The sequence below is a fragment of the Hyperoodon ampullatus genome (genome assembly GCF_949752795.1).
Source record: "Hyperoodon ampullatus genome assembly, chromosome: 3".
Lineage (NCBI taxonomy): Eukaryota > Metazoa > Chordata > Mammalia > Artiodactyla > Ziphiidae > Hyperoodon > Hyperoodon ampullatus.
The window spans coordinates 25,796,733-25,817,745 of record NC_136916.1 but is presented as its reverse complement, the minus strand read 5'-3'; the positions used below and the strand labels follow the sequence as shown (position 1 = coordinate 25,817,745).

The window sequence follows — 21,013 nt, the reverse complement described above, 5'->3', positions numbered from 1 at the left end:
GATGCTGCAGGGATTGCCCTGCTTATTTGCATCACTCAATGATATGTTTCTCAAGCTGCATGCAATAATCCATGGGTGTATTATAAAATAAACTTAATGGGCTGCAACCAGAATTCTTTATTAAATGAAACAGAAGATATCAGATTGTATTACACATAATTAGGGTAAATGTTTTCTGAAATTTCTGTTTCAGTATGTATGAATTTGTGTGTACTGGACTACAATATACAACATATCTCTTTTCTTTTTTTTTTGAGTTTTTGTGGTATTATATTTAGTCATCTTGGCTGGTTTAATCACATCGTTGTTGTTGTTCATTTTTTGGCCATGCTGTGTGGCACGTGGTGTCTTGTTCCCTGACCAGGGATCAAACCCATGCCCTGTGCAGTGGAAGTGTGGAGTTGTAACCACTGTACTGCCAGGGACATCCCTAAAACATATTTCTTATAGTGGATGAAATTAAAACACTTGAGAAACAGTGACAACATATATGTTGAATTATAGGTAATTTAGTTAATACCTTTAAAATGGTTCATATAGAGAAGAAACCCAATATGGCTGGCCTGGAATTTGTGAGGAAATGTAGAGTGTGAGTCGCTGCTTCATACTGCCGTTCTTTCTACCACCCTCCTAAACACACACTCACACACACACACAATTTCTCAAACTATAATTGGCCAGAAATAACTACTTGTTAAACCACAGGGTAAAATCTTAATTATCTAGGATCCTGGGGATCCACACACCTCCAGTGTTTCTTCTTTAGGCATCAAAATTTTTAAATTCAAAATACTATAAATAGGGTTGGCACATTTTTTCTGTGAAGGGCCAGACCTCAGTCACAGCCGCCCACCTGTGCCAGCGCAGTGACGTACAGAGACAACAGGTAGTGCCTGAGGGGCCCTTTGGCCCAAGTCTGCTCACCTCTTCTCTAAGGGGTCATAGAGCATAAGTTTCCTAGTTTTAAACAAAATACGCCACACGTAATCTGAGATGACTCTAAGCCAAAAAATTGTGTTATTTGTTGTGCTCTGTTCACTGAAGTGCATTTGACTAACATTAAATGGCTCTGGACGCTGATTCTCCCTCAGTTTTCAGGGGGCAACAAAACCACTTGAGGAGCTGTTTCAATATATATGTCTCGAGGCCACTGGACCTTGTTTCAATAGGTCTGTAGTAGGATCCAGGTGACCACTTTTTTTTTTTTTTTTTTTTTTTGCAGTACGCGGGCCTCTCACTGCTGTGGCCTCTCCCGTTGCGGAGCACAGGCTCCGGACGCACAGGCTCAACGGCCATGGCTCACGGGCCCAGCCGCTCCGCGGCATGTGGGATCTTCCCGGACCGGGGCACGAACCCGTGTCCCCTGCATTGGCAGGCGGACTCTCAACCACTGTGCCACCAGGGGAGCCCCAGGTGACCACTTTTAAAACACACAAAGGATTAGAAATTCTGCCCCAGGATGCTCTAGTTTTGGAGAGTCCAGGCACTTTCTCCCCTCTTTAAACATGTTCAGGCTACCACTTATCAGTTTTTGCCATCTGTTCTTAGTGTGCCTGATTTTATTTAAAATAAACAAGGAGGAACAAGTCAGAAATGACTTATTTTGTACTTTTATACTGTAATTTCTAAAACTATTTATGGTTTAAAATGCTTCCTTTTTATGTCAGCACTCTCCAAATAGCCATATGTTAGAAAAGTAATAATTCTACAGTTGGCAGAAGGAAAAGCATATCAAAAGAGAAGTTAATGGAAAACCACAGTAAATCCTGAATCTTTCATGACTTCATAATAAATGACCTCAGTTATACTCTCAAGAAAGCACAAGTTTCCTGCTCTATAATTAAGGAGATAATGAGAATTTTATTGAGAAATCATTTGACATTGTCTCTTCCCACACAATGCGCTTCCATTTAACCACCGAAAACAAGTGTACAAAACGAGGAGCACTAAATAAATGGAGAGTTTCATTTTTTGCTGAGCAATGCCCATGCTCTAGTTAAACATTCAAGATGATTAGAATATTAAGAGAAAGAAGAGGGGGCTATTCCACAAAGAAATCTAAAGCAACATCTAAGAAGGTAACTTGAAAAGTACCTGTCTGTAAAGCATAAAGAGTGTCTCTTACGGTTTAAGTGACCAACAGAGAACACATGGAAAAAATGGAAGTTCAATCAAAATGGCTCTGAAAACTGAGTTAATATTCTTTCCTGTAGCACCTGGCTTTGGGCACGTTTCTCTGCCATTTGTGGATTTGATCTTAAAAGTTAGGTCAAGAGGGCTTCCCTGGTGGCGCAGTGGTTGAGAGTCCGCCTGCTGATGCAGGGGACACGGGTTCGTGCCCCGGGCCAGGAAGATCCCACATGCCGCAGAGCGGCTGGGCCCATGAGCCATGGCCGTTGAGCCTGCGCGTCTGGAGCCTGTGCTCCACAACGGGAGAGGCCACAACAGTGAGAGGCCCGCGTACCACCAAAAAAAAAAAAAAAAAAAAAAAAAAAAGTTAGGTCAAGCTTCGGCTTCCCTGGTGGCACAGTGGTTGAGAGTCCGCCTGCCGATGCAGGGGACACGGGTTCGTGCCCCGGTCCGGGAAGATCCCACATGCCGCGGAGCTGCTGGGCCCGTGAGTCATGGCCGCTGAGCCTGCATGTCCGGAGCCTGTGCTCCGCAACGGGAGAGGCCACAACAGTGAGAGGCCCGCGTACCGCAAAAAAAAAAAAAAAAAAAGACAGAATTTGAATTAACAGGAGAAAAGCAAACAGATTTTTACATGTACAGAGGAGCCTCCATAGGAAAATAAAAACCCAAAGAAGGAGCAAAACCTTAGTGCTTATGTAAGAGGTTGGACAATGAGAGGGAATTGTGGAAGAGTAAGTAAAATACACGGGGAGACCAAAGGAAGATAAGAGTTACTTAAACAAGTTCTGTTTGTAGAGAATTCTCTGTCCCTGACTCCCCCCATCCTCCTGATATGGGGAGGGCCGCTATCACAGGGGAGATTTATCTCCTGCTTTCATGGAGAAAGGGAGAGGTCAGAAGGCCCTTCTTGCGCCTGGTGTTCTTCAAGTGCCTGCAGCTAAAAATAATCCTCCTGCCAAAGCGGCATGTTTGGGGGTGGCATATATTGCCACCCTTCAATGTATATACAATTTTATTTCTTAGGATAGATTCCCAGAAAGGGAATCAGAGTGTGAAAGGGGGGGTGATTTTTAAAGCCTTTGACATAAAGAAAGCAGTATTTTAAACCAAAGAATGTGCTATTTAACAATTTTCCTTTTTATTTGAGAAGGTCCTTTACTTGCTGTAGTGCCTTCTTATAATTAGAGGATGAAGGCACTTGGACTCTCTTCTGCTCTGGAGACAGGAGGTCTCATAATCAGATTTACTGGTTTCCTAGAGACAGCCCTGAGAACACATTTTTCCAATACCTTAGGTGACCAGGGATTTATCTCACATGAATAATTCAGCGTGTGCAAACCTCATTTTACTTTCAACCTCTCCCCACATGCTAAGAAAGATCTAAAATGCTTCCAATTTGCCTTGGCTTGTGGTGAAAGTCCTAATGAACTGTGAACTACTAATCGGGCTTTGGGGATTTAGGAATGAAGTCAAAACTAAATCCCAGGTCACGCGTTTTCAGCAGGGCGACCCCCTCGACTACCCTCCCCTTCCAGCTTCTATGAAGTTAAGCGCCTGGAGGTAGGAGGAGAGGGGCGGGACTCCACGTTTCCTAGCAACCGAGCGCCGTCTCCTGATTGGCTGGTCGCCGCGCGGCCGCCATTTTCAAACCCCGGAAGATGGCGATGGCTGCGGCGGAGGCGGCGGTGGCGGCGCCCTCCTGACAGGAACCCTTCACCGGGCCGAAGCGGTCGGGCGCCGTGCGGCTCCCAACGGGCCTCCCGGGCACCCGGCCACCGTGCCGCCCCCTTCACGCCATGGAGCCCGAGCTGGCGGCCCAGGAGCAGAGCCGGCCGCGGAGGCGAAGCCGCCGGGCTTCGGGACTCAGCGCGGGCGGCGCCGCAGAGCCTTCGGCCGACACCCCCGGGCCGGGGCCAGACGGCAGGTGAGCGCTGGGGGCGGCGGCGCCTGGGGACCCCTAGCATCGGGTCCGAGGCTGGGGAGGGGGTGGGAGGAGGGGAGGGGCAGGGGAGGGGAGGGCCGGGCTGCCTACTCTCCTCCCCCTTCTCCCCCTCCCTCTTCTCCCCCCTCCCCCTTCTCCCCCCTCTTTTTCCTTCTCCTCCCCCTTCTTTTCCTTCCTCCTCCTCTTCCCCCTCCTCTCACCCTCCTACCCCTCTTTCTATCATCTTCTCCCTCGTCCTTTATTTCCTTTTCCCACTCCTTCCTACCTCTCCCCTGCCCCCTCCCTCCAGTCTCCTCCCCTCCCCCTCCCCCACCTCCCTCAGTGGGCCTTGGAGATCCTCTAAACTTCCGGCAGGTTTCGGGCTGGAATTGGGAAGGTTCCTAAATGCCCGCGGGGAACTGCTGGGTCGGAGGACAGGAATCGTCCCTGGAGCCAGAGGACTTATACCAGACAGCAAACTTTTAACCTAAAAACGAGCATTAATATGAAAAGTTTTGCCGAGGTCAGAGTCCCTCCTTTGGAGCCTTGGCCAAGTCGGGGCTCAGCGCAGCTCACGGCCCCAGCCTCCTGGGTAAAGAGAGCGAAGAGGATGGTCGCCGACTTTTTAGCTGTTGACACATTTCACATTCTGTCCCGTGTGTCTGCAAAGGAAGGACAGTAGCCGAGGGTTTCAGAGGCTGTGTCTGCAAGAGGAGAGGGTGAAAAAGTGCTAAAGGTGTGGCTTTCCCCTCACGGTTTTGCAGGGAGTGGGTTTCCAGTGACTGGCGATTGGACTTTACATCCCTGAAGTGGTCATCCGTCAAATGGGATTGTAATAGTACCCACTTCCTGTAAGTTGTGAAATTCAGTGAGCTCATGTGTGTAACCCTGTACACAGAGAGCTCTCAACAAATGTTAACTGTTATTTGTCGATTTTTATCTATAATTCCACATCTCCATCTTTTCAGAAGCAATGTGGACCACTTCACATTATTACTTGAGATAAACTACAGTTCCTTACATAATTTACATTACAGTCATGCCTGGATGTGCCAATCCCCCTTTTTTTTTTAAATTATTTTTGGCTGCGTCTTGGTTGCTGCGTGCAGGCTTTCTCTAGTTGCAGCGAGCAGGGGTTACTCTTCATTGAGGTGCACGGACCTCTCACTGCGGTGGCTTCTCTTCTTGCGGAGCATGGGCCCTAGAGCGCATAGCCTTCATTAGTTGCAGTGCGTGGGCTCAGTAGTTGTGGCTCAGAGGCCCTAGAGTGCAGGCTCAGTAGTTGTGGCACACAGGCTTAGTTGCTCCGCGGCATGTGGAATCTTCCCGGACCAGGGATCGAACCTGTGTCCCCTGCACTGGCAGGCAGATTCCTAACCACTGAACCACCGGGGAGGTCCGCCAATCCCTTTTTGAGAGAAAGGAAAACACCTTACTTTCATGGACAAGGCATTTATAAACTTATTGTAAGTTATCATGCAGAGAGAACAGTATCTTTTTCATTAGATATTGATTTTTATTTTGAAGTTTACGATAACCCTTGCCTGAAACTTTTATACTGATTACAGCCTATTTTAAGAAGTGAAAGAGCAGAGAGAGAAATGTCATCATCTCTGAGACTGAGAAATAGGAGAATCGGGAAAGAATCGGGAAAGCCTAGTTAAGGGAAAATGAACATAGAATTTCAAAAACATCAAGTGGGGCAGTGTTAAATTCATTGCACCTGCCTAGTGCCAGACATTGTTTTAGATACTGGGAATTCTGGTGAACAGATGAACTCCCTGCTCTCCTGAAGCTTAAAGTCTGCTTGGGGAGGAAAGACAATAATGAAATAAATAATAAAATATCAGGTGGTCATGCTGTGAAGAGGCATACTAAGGGGGATAGAGATAAGGAGAGGGTCATGTTGCTGTTTTTAAAACATCACAAGGAAAAGCCTCTCTGACGATAGCGATGATATTTAAGCAGAGATCTGAAGAAATTAAGGAACAAAGCCATGTGAATATTTGGGGAGAAAGGCAGTAAGTGCAAGTAGAATCCTATATGGTATGTTCAAGGACTGCAGAGAAGCCAGGGTCACTAGAGTGGAGTGAAACAAAGGGCAGAAAGGTAGACAATGAGGTCGGAGAGATGGCTGGGGCCAGATCGGATAGTATATGGTTGACTGCCAAAAGGACTTTAAATTTGAATCCGTGGTTGGGAAGCAGTAGGAAATTATGTGATCTGTCTTTTAAAAGGATCGCTTTGTTATGTGGCAAGGATAGAATCCGGGAGACCAGCTAAGGCTGTTGCAGTTGAGACATCTGAGTGGTAGATGTGGTGGAAAATATTCATATTTGGGATGTATTTTTAAAGGAGAGCTGACAGGGTTTGCAGATGGATTAAATGTGGAGTTAAGAGAAATAGAGGAATGAAGAATGATTCCAAGGTTTTTGGTCTGAGCACCGGAAGAATGGGTTTCCATGTTCCTACAAAGGAAAGACCTAGGGAGAAGTTTGCCTTGGGATATGTTATAAGACTCTTATTAAGGAGTTCATCACACCAGTTTCTTTTTTCCTTTTTCTTTTCTCTTTTTTCTGCTTTTTTCTCTTTAAAAAAAAAAATGCTGGGGCTTCCCTGGTGGCGCAGTGGTTGAGAGTCCGCCTGCCGATGCAGGGGACACGGGTTCATGCCCCGGTCTGGGAAGATCCCACATGCCGCGGAGCAGCTGGGCCCGTGAGCCATGGCCGCTAAGCCTACGCGTCCGGAGCCTGTGCTCCGCAACGGGAGAGGCCACAACAGTGTGAGGCCCGCGTACCGCAAAAAAAATAAATAAATAAAAAATAAAAATTTAAAAAAATGCTTTATTGAAGTATAACAGCCGAATGAAAGAGGACATGAATCATAAGTGTTTTTTGCTCAGTGAAATTTCATAAAGTGAATGCATCTGTGTAACCAGGTATAAATTGGGGGGTTGTCAGCAAGCAGACTTGAAATCACAGCATTGCGAAGTCATCTATATAGTGAGTCTGAATAAAGAAGAGATTGGGGGGCCTCCCTGGTGGCACAGTGGTTAAGAATCCACCTGCCGGGGCTTCCCTGGTGGCGCAGTGGTTGAGAGTCCGCCTGCTGATGCAGGGGACGCGGGTTCGTGCCCCGGTCCGGGAGGATCCCACGTGCCGCGGAGCGGCTGGGCCCGTGAGCCATGGCCGCTGAGCCTGCGCGTCCGGAGCCTGTGCTCCGCAACGGGAGAGGCCACAACGGTGAGAGGCCCGTGTATCGCAAAAAAAAAAAAAAAAAAAAAAAGAATCCACCTGCCAATGCAGGGGACACGGGTTCGAGCCCTCGTCTGGGAAGATCCCCACATGCTGTGGAGCAGCTAAGCCTGTGTGCCACAATTACTAAGCCAGCGCTCTAGAGCCAGCATGCCACAACTTCTGAAGCCCACGCGCCTAGAGCCCATGCTCCACAACAAGAGAAGCCACCACAATGAGAAGCCTACGCACTGCAAGGTAGAGTAGCCCCTGCTCCCCGCAACTAGAGAAAGCCCACGTGCAGCAATGAAGACCCAACGTGGCCAAAAATAAATAAATTAATAAATAAATTTATTTTAAAAAATGAAGAGATTGGGGACTTAACCATGAGACACTCCCACATTTAAAGGTCGGGGTAATGATGATGCTCAGAGGAGCAGCTGGTGAGGTAAGAAAGAGCCAAGTGAGCTCAGGATCCAGGACACCAAATGGAAGAAAGGATTTTGAGAGAGGACATGGTAAACTATGTCAAATGTGACTTATAAGGAAGGACTGGAAAGTTTAGTTAGATAAGGAATGAAAAGACCATTAACCTTGGATAGTTTCCATGAAACAGTTAAAATATTGAATTTAGAATATTTGTAGTGGATTGAGAAGAGACTGAGGTGTGATTTGTTCTGGAAATATGTGAGCGTTAGACACTAGGAGTATGGAGATGGAAAATACTGTCCTTACTCTGGAAGAACTTATAACGGTATAGGGAAGAAAGTTAATAATTATAATAGTGTATGACAACAGTTACTATAGCTGTATATATATGATGCCATAGATGCAAATAAAAGGAGAACTTACCCTGACTGGAGAGGACAGGAAATGATTCCCTGTAGTAATCCCCGAGTCTTGGAGGACCAGTTTAGAACATAGGTGTAAATGGGTGACGTCATATGGGGGAAGGATGTTAAATGTTAAAAGGCCCTTAAGCAAATGAGCATGATGAGTTCTAGATATCATAACTAGTTCACTGTGGCTTGACGCTAGTTGTGTAGGAGAGAGGACTCAGACCCAGAGGAGGTAGTGATGAGAGATTATACTGAAGAAGAGTCACATCATGAAGGGACCTTGTATGCCATGACAGGAAATCTTGGGAAGACTATTCCCTAAAAAGTGCTCATATACATAAAATTTCAGATTTGTGGACCCTTGCAGCCCAACTATGGATACCAAGTTAAAAATCCCCAAGTGAAGATGATGAATTGGTGGGTACTCTATCTGCAGTAGCCTAGATGAGTGTTTGAATCTGATGGCTGGCAATGAGATAGGAGAACTTGACATGCTCAGTGTGGGTTCCACTTTCAAGAACTCTCTCTGCAACTGGAGAGCAAGAAAGAATAATGGAGGCAACGCAAGCTTGTGGGGTAGAATCTTAAGAAGGGGTAAACTTGATATGGGGTGGGGGCGGCGGGGAATAAGCAAGTACAGGGAGAGGTTGAAGAGACAAGAGAGAAGAGATGATGAAACAAGTGACCAGCAAGGCAGAAAAGGGTGGAATCCAAATTAAGGGTAGAGAATCTAGCCTGGTTAAGAGCTAGGTAAGTTTGGGGGATGGGGTATGTTGTAAGCAGGAATTTGAGGGCTTTCCCACCAGGGTTCTGTTTTTTGTGTGAGGTTGGAAATGGTGTCAGCTGAGAAAAGGGTGGTGGCAAAGGCAGCATGAGGAGAGTAATGAAGTTAGAAGAACCTTGGAGGGAGAGGATGTAAGATCATCTACAAGAACATGTGAAGTGTGACAAGATAGTGTGAATTAATAGTGGGGCAAGACACAACTGTTTAAGCATAACATCAGATCCAGAAATCATAAGGAAAAAGATTGATGTATATGACAAGGTAAATATTAAAACTTTTTCTAGACAAACTCACTGTACACTAATTTGAAAGACAAAAAACATACAGGAAAAGGAAAATATCACCTTTTTTAAAAACAGTGTTCACATACTGTAGTTTCACCCATTTGAGGTGTATAATTCATTGTTGTCCTATAGATTCACAGACGTGTGCAACCATCACCAGGCAATTGTAGAACATTTTCTTCACCTCAGAATGAAAACCCGTACCCTTTAGTTATTCATCCCCCTCCCCAACACTCCTTTCTTGCTTTACCCCAACCTCTAATCTACTTTATCTCTGTGAATTTCCCTCTTCTGGACATTTCACATGAATAGAATCATGTGGCCAATTTTAGTGAGCCATCCTTTGCCCATTTTTAAAATTGGGTTATTTATATTTTTTTATTATTAAGATATAAGAACTCTTTATTCTGGATACAAGTCCCTTACCAGATACATTGTTTGCAGGTAGATACGTTCTCCTATTCTGTGGGTTGTCTTTTTTTTTTTAATTGAAGTATAGTTGATTTACAAGTTGTGTTAGTTTCTGGTATACAGCAAAATGATTCAGTTATACATATATACATATATATTCTTTTTCAGATTCTTTTCCATTATTGTTTATTGCAAAGTATTGAATGTAGAGCCATGTTCTGCTCCTCCTCCAGTGGCAGCCATGATGGCAGCTCGGGCATTGTGGCGAGGGGATCGGTGCCAGGCAGACGCTCCCTCGAGGGCTCCCTCCTCTGCCTCCTCCTCGCACCGCTCCGCTGCTCCATTATTTCTTCAAATATTTTTCTCTGCTCCTTTCTCTCCTTTCCTTCTGGTACTCTCACTGCATGTATATTGGAGCGAAATCTGGTAGATAAAACAACATTTTAATAAAGTGTATATTTAAACCAAGCAATTATAGGGATTGAGCTTAAGAAAGCAGTTGCATAGCATATGTAGATGTATGTACAAGGAAGTATATCACAACACATTTTTATAGTAAAAAGTTTAGAAAAAATGAGAAAATTAAATACATTATACTTTTATACAATGAAATATCATTAGCTATAATAGTTTTTAAAATCTCTTCATAATTCAGATGGAGTTTATTTGGTATATTGTATACAGTATATTTGGTTTTTAGTTTCTTTTTTGTTGTTGTTTTTGGTACATTTCCTCTGTGTATCTGTGCAGGTTTCCTCTAGGGTAGCAGTTCTATAAGTTTGACATCACTGATAATCTAGCTTAACAGAGGAGGGCTGGATTCTTATATCACCTTGTATATAATGTGTTGCAGTGTATAAAGTTGAAGTATATAAAGAATGAAGTATATTAGTAGATAAAGGAAATCTGCCCTGACATAGATTTTCAGTTCAGTAAGGCATGGGTACTTTAAGAGGCTTTTCAGATAATTGAGGATATTCTTTGATAATACACCAGAGCTTGAAAAGTGGTAGTTTCTTAACAGGTGGCTGCAATTTAGAATCTGAAGCCATAGCAATGAACTTTTCATTCTCTGTTACATTAAAATCCATTGGTCTGTTAAAACTTTGAATAGATCTATTTTACCCATCCTTGATTTTGTGACATTATGCATTTTTCATTTGGAAAATATTGGCACAGGGAGTTAAGCAGATCTTCTGAAGGTTGATACATACTGTTACATGCTATCAGAAAATCACAATTATTAGTACCACCAATCTCATGTGAAAGCTTTTAAGTATTGGGAGGATGCCAGACTCATAGTGATGGGTACAGTTTTCAAACAATTCTAATTTTCATTTGAAAGCTCAAATTTTTATCATTGGCAGCAGCAATACTTCATTATAGATAAATGTCCGCAAAATACTCAAGTCCGAATGACAGTTTATCTGTTAGTCATTCTCTGAAGTAAAAATATTGTTCTCTGCAAAGCTAATTTGGTTTACAACCTGATTGATCACACAATTGCTTTTCCTCAAGACAACCTTATTACACTGGCCATTTTCCCTTATTCAGAAGGGATATTCCCCTGGAATTTGTATTGTTACACTTGATTCATTTATATTTAATATCTAATTCTTATTCTTTGTCTCTGGCTGCTTTTAAGAGTAGAGAACCAAGGATATATGACCCAGTGTACAAGTGGAGGGCTTGGCCTTAAATAATAGAGCTTATCCACTATAACAAGAGAGAAGAAAAGGTCTATGGTTGGTAGACTGGACAGTGTAAATATGTGGGATATAATATAATAAGGTGCAGAGTCAAAGCTGTTAGTGAGGTGGGGGTGGGGAAGGAGTATTGGAAGAGTAAAGAGAGAAAGGTTTGAAATAGTTATTTCAGAGGGTAGGTGAGGAAATGACAAGGGAAGTCTAATAGCATTGCTGAGCAGAACTGAGGATCACTTGAAATTTGTGGTCAGGAATTCAAAGTGAAACTAGGCAGCGTGTGTGTGTGTGTGTGTGTGTGTGTGTGTGTGCACACATTTGCATGCATATTACTGTTTACAGGGCCTGCCCTTTAGTCAACCTACCCACGTGGTTGGAGCTCATTTCCAGCCACATCCGTTGCTAATTATTAATCCCAGCCATCCAGGCAAGAAACTGGCTAGCCTAGAGAATGAGCAGGGAGTAGAAATGGCTAGGATGTGCAGAGCCTAGGAGAGATGGCTTACTGTTTTAAATCTGTACTAAGTTAAATAACGGATTATTAAGCTGATTTGCCTCTGCTAAATATTGATACGGGGGATTGCTTCACACTGAGGTAAAAAAATTTTTTTGAACATAATGTGTGTGATGACTACTATAGGATATGGCAGGGGCAAGATAATTAGGGAGAAAATAGTGGAGACATCTGGAATCCACTGGGGTGTAAGCTTTCTGTGCGGCTGCCTCTTACATGGCAGGCCTCTTGCTCCTTTTTCCTCTTCTGTCCCTCTCTTTTTGTTTTTTAAAATTTTTATTTAGTTATTATTTTATTTCATTTAATTAATTAATTAATTTGTACTGGGTCTTTGTTGCGGCAGGTGGGCTCCTTAGTTGTGGCATTCATGTGGGATCTAGTTCCCTGACCAGGGATCGAACCCAGGCCCCCTGCATTGGGAGCATGGAGTCTTAACCCCTGCGCCACCGTCCCTCTCTTTTTGTTCTGGGTAGTAATAGACCAGGGTCTTGTCCTCAGGCAGCCCTAAGCCCCACCACGCGTCCCATAGCTCAGAAGGCGGCTTGCTTTTCTGGCCCAGTTTTCCTGACACTGAGTTTGTTCTAGCCCCAGCTTTGACTCAGCTAATTATTTTCTCTGGGAATGTACACTCTTTGAGACTGTGACTCACAGCCAAATAAAACATTAGTGTTTAAAGAGTTTAGGCTTTACAGTCAGACTCCTTGGGTTCAAACTCTTGCTCTTGAGGACTTAATCTCTGTTAAGTCTCACTTCATAGTGTCTAGCTCATTAGTAGTATCTATCTCATAAGGCTGTGATTAATTTCTTTAAATCTCACTTCATATAGTTATCTGTCTCATAAGGTTGTGAAAATTATGGTAGATGATTCAAGTAAAATATTAGGATAGTACCTAGACACAGCAAATACTCCAGAATTCTTAAGTGTCATTATTTTCGTTTTCTGCAGGAAGCACTAGAGCTATAACTTACTTACCCTCTATCAAGGAATATTTAGCAATTAGCTCTGTTGTCAGTTTTTGTAGAGGTGGTACAGTATAGTTGGTAACAGTACAATGCTAGATCTTTTTTTTTTTTTTTTTTCTGCGGTACGCGGGCCTCTCACTGTTGTGGCCTCTCCTGTTGCGGAGCACAGGCTCCGGACGCACAGGCTCAGCGGCCATGGCTCACGGGCCCAGCCGCTCCGCGGCATGTGGGATCTTCCCGGACCGGGGCACAAACCCGTGTCCCCTGCATCAGCAGGCGGACTCTCAACCACTGCGCCACCAGGGAAGCCCCCAATGCTAGATCTTTGACTTTTGTTGTCCTAGTGAAACTGATGAATTTGTAGAATGGACATCCAGGGTTAAAGGTATATTCTTAAGCCAAGCTAGCTGTTCTGTTAACTTAGAGCTGAGGATTCCTGTTGCCTTTTTTTTTTTTGCGGTACGCGGGCCTCTCTCTGTTGTGGCATCTCCCGTTGCGGAGCGCAGGCTCAGTGGCCATGACTCACGGGCCTAGCCGCTCCACAGCACGTGGGATCTTCCCGGACCGGGGCACGAACCCATGTCCCCTGCATCGGCAGGCAGACTCAACCACTGCACCACCAGGGAAGCCCTCCTGTTGCCTTTAAGGGAATTTATTTTTTTTTTTTAATAAATTTATTTATTTATTTATTTATTGTAGGCTGTGTTGGGTCTTCATTTCTGTGCGAGGGCTTTCTCTAGTTGTGGCAAGCGGGGGCCACTCGTCATCGCGCTGCGCGGGCCTCTCACTGTCGCGGCCTCTCGTTGCGGAACACAGGCTCCAGACGCGCAGGCTCAGTAGTTGTGGCTCACGGGCCCAGCTGCTCCGCGGCATGTGGGATCTTCCCAGACCAGGGCTCGAACCCGTGTCCCCTGCATTGGCAGGCAGACTCAACCACTGCACCACCAGGGAAGCCCTCCTGTTGCCTTTAAGGGAATTTAACTTCTTGGGTGGACTATTTTTCAAAACATTAAAAAAACTAAATTAGAGCATATAAACACAAATTGAGCCAATCCTTGATAATCCCGGATTGTCATTATTATTACTATTTATATTAAGAGTTGCTGAAAATAAAAGGATGCCCCCACTAGCTCCTAAGGCTATTTCCTCCCACATTGAAATGACTGTACTTTTTAACAGTTTTATTGAGATATAATTTGCGTATCATGACATTCACCCATTGTAAGTGTGCAATTCATTGATGATTAGTAAATTTATAGACACAGTTCACTGTTAGAACATTCATCATCCCGAATACTCCCTCAGGTTTGTTTGCAGTTTGTCCTTGCTCCTACCCCCAGACCTAGGCAGCCACTAATCTGCTTTCCATGTCTATAAATGTCTATTTCTGGACATCTCATATAAATAGAATTTTACAATATATAACCTTTTGCATTTGCATGTTTTGCAGTTTGTCCATATTATGACATGTATCAGTATTTCATTCCATTTTACTGCTAAATAGTATTCCATAATATGAAATGGATATTCCACATTTTGTTACTCCATTTACCAGTTGCTGGAGATTTGAATTGTTTCCAGTTTTCACTATTATGGATAATGCTGCTGTGAACATTTACATACAAGTCTTTGTGTGGACATACGTTTTCATTTCTCTTGGGTAGATTCCTAGAACTGGAATTGCTGAGTCATATGGTAGGCTTATGTTTAACTTTTTAAGGAATTGCCAAACTGTTTTCCAAAGGCTACTAGATTTTTAACAAAGTAGCTTTTAGATATTTTTCTCTTCCCTCACTATTACTTGCTGCTGGCATTATCCCCTGTACCCTCTCTCCTGAATCTGATGCTGTGGGCAAGGCAACCTGATAAGTATATTAGAAATTCGTAACGCAAAGGCGTTGAATGATAGTCTTGAGCTTTAGTGTAGGACGTTGTGATGTCTGGAATGTGTGTGTGCATGCTGGTTTCTAGATGCTCAGCTGTGTTCTGGACTAGGGATGTTCCAAGATGTATCTGTTATTTGGGACTCTCAGATACAGGTGAGAAAACCCCAGTGTGGTAGAGGAGATAGTCTACATGATTATCAGCTCCACCAGGCTCTTTCTGAAGTGGAGAGGAGACAATCCCTTAAGATGCTAAGCAGTCAAAACAGTAGGAGATGTCAGCTTCCTCAGATATTAGACCCAAATAAGTGAATTTTGTCATTGTTTGTCTAATTTGCAAAGCACTTGAGACCCTGAGTAGTTCAGCACCCCAAATACCAACAAATGTTATCTATAAAGAATAGTTACACCATTCATTCTATAAGATTGATGCATTCATGGTACCCTTGGCATTTACAGATTACATTTTTAATTTAGCTATCTGTGAGTTACGTATAGTTGTTTGTAATCAGGCTGAGAAATGTGTTTGAGTTGCACCCAACAGCTGCATATCAGTACTACTGTGTTCTTTCTTGTCTTCACATAGGAAGTAATTTTTCTTAACAGATCTGGAGGCATCCCAAAAACTTTTCAATTATACTTTGTCATATTTCAAATGCCCCTATGCCTCAAGTCTTCTTTTTTGCTAATTTCAATGACCTACTCTGCTATACTCCTATCATTAGCCCTTCTATTTTGCTTGCTTTTTAAAAAATATTACTTTGCTTACTCATTTTGGTTATTTTCATTGTAAAACCTTAAATACCTATCTTAATATAAGCCAGTATCTTTATATTTTTGTGGTTTATTTTCCTTTTTAATTAGAATAGTCACTTATATTGTCTGGTCCACTTTATGAAAATGTTGCCATTTATAAATCTGCCATTATAAATCCAATTCAGCTCTTAATTACCTGCCATGATAGAGGAGGGTAGTGACACAAGTCATAATCTCTGAAAATACAATTTGGTTTAAGAATGAAATAACAGGATGATTTTCTTTTGAACATCAACTTTGCCATTTTAATTACGCTTTGTTTAGACTAAATTTAGTTTAGTGTAAAAATAAGAGTTTGAAAACACAGCAAATGATACAAAAGGAAATGTGTTAGAGGCCAAGGAATAATCACAGTGGGGTTAATAGGAAACACAATTAATATACCAAGCTAGTTCCTTTAGGTATTAGTTTACTTTATGCTTTAAATGTTATAATTATTTGGATATATGAAGAAAGGGGATTGGACAAAAATTCTTGAAAAGATGAAGAAGTGTCACTTCTTATTTCAGCCTTTGAGCTCCCTTTTAAATGGACTGTACTGGGTACCTTCTAGAAAGGCCATTTTTAATGTTTTATGAAATCAAAAATTTTTCCCACAAGGATTTAAAATAGCTGTGTTACATTTTGAGTCTGACCCCTGTGAAAAAAATGACTATATATCTTTCCGAGATTTTTGAAAGCTGGCACTGACTCACATGCTTTCAGGGCACAATTTGTTTTTTGGGTTCCTGTTTTACATGAGTTTTCAAAATAAATAGGTACTTGTATTGAAATAGGAAAAAATAGCATTACTGTAAAGCTGATTACAACTGGTGCTGGAAAGAATCTTGCCATCTGATTGGAAATATTTTTCCAGTTTGTTGACCTGTTTAAAATTCCGAACAGCTAATTCTTTCCAGCTTTCAAACATCAAATTCATTCTGAGGTCAGTATGGACAATTCTAGGGAATAAAGAAATGAATAGCTTTGGTTTTGTGTTCTCCTTAATACTTGTCTTATACCTGAAAGGAAGTGTTTATTGACTATTTTAAGTGCCACTATGATTACTACTTTGTAATGAATATTTTATTACATTAAAAATAATCTGAAAAATCATAATTGTTGCTTCTCAACCCAGTCCCTACTGGTGGCTCTTTTTAACTGTGTAGTATGTGATAGCACTTACCTAGAGCAGTGTTTTTTAAAAAGTGTGCTCTACGGACTCATAAGGTATGAAGGTCCTGTTTTCCCTGTAATCTTTTGGCATTTGCCTATAATATTATTGATATTATCTATGTATACTATAATACTATATCCATGTATTCTTTTTTTCTGATTTATTTATTTATTTTTATTTTTGGCTGCATTGGGTCTTCGTTGCTGTGTGCGGGCTCTTCTCGAGTTGTGGCGAGCTGGGGCTACTCTTCGTTGTAGTGGGGGGGCTTCTCATTGCGGTGGCTTCTCTTGTTGCAGAGCACAGGCTCTAGGCACGCAAGCTTCAATAGTTGTGGCACGCGGGCTCTAGAGCGCAGGTTCAGTAGTTGTGGCACACGGGCTTAGTTGCTCTGCAGCATGTGGTATCTTCCCAGACCAGGGCTCGAACCCGTGTCCCCTGCACTGGCAGGCAGATTCTCAACCACTGTGCCACCAGGGAAGCCCCCCGTGTATTCTTTAGTCATATGAATTATAATTTATTGCTGATGTCTTAGTGTTTTATCAAAAATCATGCTATTTTCTTCATTGTTGCTTGACTTTTCTGCAGCGGCAAGAAATCATCAGTTCCTTAGGTTATTCTGCTCCACTAAAGAGGCCCTCAAAAATTTATTTGAGCTCCAAGTAATTATTTAGGAAATGTTTGCTTTAAATATCTTAAGATCTTTGTACATCTGTTTCTAATTATTATTAGTGTCATCCTATTTCGCTATGTCAGGAACCTTAATAGTAACTGAACAGGCCTATGGAGGAAAAGGAGAATTCTCCATCCAGTGATGCCATTGAGCCCTCTCTCTGGTCTGCTTTTCCTCTCTAACCTTGCTGCTGTCCCTCTGCCCCTTACCATCTGTTGTAAGCAATATTGGAACTGCCTCTTAACTTGTCTACCTGACCAGTGTGGCCTTCCTCCAATCCAGCCTTCTTGTTTCTTAGAACTCAATTGCTGACAGTTGCCGTACATATTGAAGATCAAGTCCATACCCTTTAAGGATTGTATGTGAGGCCTTTTATCATGATCTAGCCCTTTTTTATTTCTTTTGATACTCAAACATAAGGAACTACTTGCAGTTTCCTGAATATAATTCAGTTCACTCCCCCTTAACCTGTACTATTCCTTTTCCCCACAGAGCCTTCCTGGCTCTTGTATGCTTGCTTTTTTTTTTTTTTTTTTTTTGCAGTACGTGGGCCTCTAACTCTCGTGGCCTCTCCCGTTGCGGAGCACAGCCTCCAGACGCGCAGGCTCAGCGGCCATGGCTCACGGGCCCAGCCGCTCTGCGGCATATGGGATCTTCCCCTACCGGGGCACGAACCCGCGTGCCCTGCATCAGCAGGCGGACTCTCAACCACTGTGCCACCAGGAAAGCCCTCTTGTATGCTTTGCTAATTGCTATTTCTCTTTGATTCAGCTTTAGTATTAGTTAATATTAATTCTTCTTTGAAGCCATTTTGCTATCCTCTTTCTCCTTGTAGCCATTTTCACTTGTGTTCCTTGTCAAATAAACTTCTGCTTTATATTTAGCTTAGAAAACTATAAAAGCCCCTGTGTTTGATTTAAGCTTCTAACTATTTGTAGAAATAACAGCCATCTGTGGTTTTCTGTAACTTATAGACCCCTTATGAGGGTCAAGGGTGAGAGACAGAATATACAAGTGGACAGTGGCCTGACAGTGCAGGAAGCTAAGCGCAGTAACTTCTGTAATAATCGGCCCCAGATGGCCAGGACTTGATCAGTAACTGCCAGCTTCCCTAAATTTTGTCCTTGCTTCCAACTTAAAACCAACTAGAGCAAATCAAATCTGCACCCAGTAAATCACATAGGATGCCCTAGTCCTAGTTAGCCTGCCTACAGCTTCCCCCTGCCAGTCAGGGTACACCTGAAGCCTTCCCTGTTTTCCACTGTAAAGCTTTCTCATTACTCAGCCTGCCTTACGCAAGTGATGGTGGCCATCTCCCTTGCCGTAGCAAGCTCTGAATAAATAGCCTTTGCTTTTCTCATAAGTATAGTTTATAAAATTTATTTCCTATGCTAGCTATGTTTTGTGATTTTCTACATGTTTTATAAACATAAAAGTTTATATTTTATAAAAGTGAAGACAGATTTTTGTCATAAGGATTCTTTTGTTTCTTTACATTGAATGACAAGATGACACAGAATAAAAATGTGTAACTTAGTAGTAAAGAACAAAATCCTAGTCAAATTTTAATCTTACTTGAGACCTTTGTCTCAGATATAGTTATTCAAAGCTTTTTATTTGGTTTATTAAATCATAATTTTTTTAAAATCAGTACATGGAAGAGATTTAAACATGAAATATAAAATAAATGCATTTAGGTTTTATTATGTTAAGAGTATTCTTTTATTCTTATTTTTAAAATAGTAAGCATGAATGCTGAATTTTATCAAGTAATTTTTTGCATCATTTACTGTTTTTTATTTAACCTATTAGTGCAGTATATTGTATAAATATATTTCATATTATTGAGCCATGTGTATGTTCCTAGAATAAACTCTACTTGTTTTGAATTATTTTCTTTAAGTACTCTTAATCTGTTCACTAATTTTATATAGGTCCTTTCATTTTTGTAAAGTTTCTGAAAGTGACCAGAACCTATACCCTGATTTTTTACTTTTTGTGGGTTTTTTTTTTACATATCCTTCCTCTTATTTCTACAATTGAATGACTAATAAGGCTACTTTGAACAGTTTTGAAACTATGAAGAAGATAGCTTTTTATCTGTCTAGTGCTTTATTTTACTGAAGTTACTCTCAGTGTATTTATTGTTTGAATTTTCTGTTAACAGATATTCCCTTCAGAGAGGTAGCTCCTTCACATTTTTAACACCTGGCCCCCATTGGGACTTCACTTTGGTGAGTAGACACCTAGGTTTTTTATTTCAAGACATTAGTTAATTCCTGGGTTGTGTTTCAGTCTGGTGTACAGCTCAGTTGTCTGTACCTCTCTGAAAACCTTGAAGTACAGAGTTTCTATCACCATCTTTGGCAGCCTAATTTAATTCTTTTCTGCTAACAAACTGAAAGAAATTTTTATTTCAATTAAATATAAAATATATTTTGAAAAGTATCAGATCTATTCATTTTTAACTCTATGCAATTCTTTCTCTCATCCCTACCCGTGTTAAAATTAAGAGACTATATTAATGAAACGTGAGGCTATTTTTATGCACACACTCTAACAGCTTTTTTCTTGGTTGAAAAATATAAAAATGCTTGTAGATAATATATATAATGAATGAATCATTTCTTTTATTAGTCATCTTAGTATAGAGGGACTCCATTATTTTTAGAATGAAACTTTACAGAGGCATCTAATCTTGTGCAAAGTGACACCAGAAAATTGGGGGGTTTTATAATTAAATACTCATTACTTCACAATACTCATATAAATAAAGTACGTACAAATAGAACATGATTCTTATGCTCTTCTTATTTGGGGGAAATAGCAAAAACGATTCTGCCTCTAGTTTGCCAAACTTTACCTATGTGTGCATGTATTGATGATGTGCCATTTCATTTGTATTTAATTTGTTTTTCTGTTGGGGACTCCTGTTCGAGATTTTTGTGAATAATAGCATTTACATACATTAAGTGGTCAGTAAAGCATTCATGGTAAGAGTCTCCTGTTTTTAATGCAGTTCCACATTTTCCTTTCAAACTTTTTTCATCTTGGTCCTGTTCCCTTACTAGTTGAAGAAGCTAAACTTAAACAGAAAAACTAGTAGAGAAGTGTCTCCAAATTTGATTTTGCAAGCCTATCAGCAAAAATATTTTGAGCATTACCCCTGATATATTTATTTATAATTTTTAGGTATGTAGCAACTTTATTAGCTAATATCTCAAAGCTCAGTACTCACTTAGGGTAAGATTAATGATAGTGGACATAAATGTATATTTCAAATAGTTGGGATAATTTCAGTTTGGGGCTGACTTCTAAAATGGATTTGATAAGATTGCCATTATCTTTAACTCACATTTTTAAATGTGGTTGATGATGAGCTCATCATCTGTGTATTAAATTTTAGTAAAGCTTATTTTTTAAGGATTAAGAAATACATAAAAATGAAGTTCTAACATTTTCCTCCTGTACTCCAGGAAAGATACCATGCATATCGTCTGGGATAGATGCATCTCACTTGGGAAAACACTTTTGTACGGGTCTCCGTGACAAAAGAAATATCTAATGGTTCATGTATTAAAACTTTTGGAATGTGATTAAGGAATACTTAGAGGGAGATTTATAACTTTTTAAATACATAGTTTAAGAAGGGAAAAGAATAAAAATTAAGCATTCAAGAGGTGAGAAAAAGAACAATAGAGTA

At 41.4% G+C, this 21,013-nt stretch overlaps 1 protein-coding gene across 1 annotated transcript in view; it reads left to right on the top strand.

Moving 5' to 3' along the window:
• Window positions 1-3,799: 3,799 nt before the first annotated feature.
• NET1 (neuroepithelial cell transforming 1) overlaps window positions 3,800-21,013 on the top strand; it is a gene marked incomplete at its 5' end in the record, with an annotated part of 53,067 nt that continues 35,853 nt past the window's right edge. The window contains 2 exons of the mRNA XM_079699661.1: window positions 3,800-4,057; window positions 19,478-19,544. Of these exons, the coding sequence (XP_079555787.1) occupies window positions 3,930-4,057; window positions 19,478-19,544 (195 nt within the window). The remainder of the gene's footprint in view (window positions 4,058-19,477; window positions 19,545-21,013) is intronic.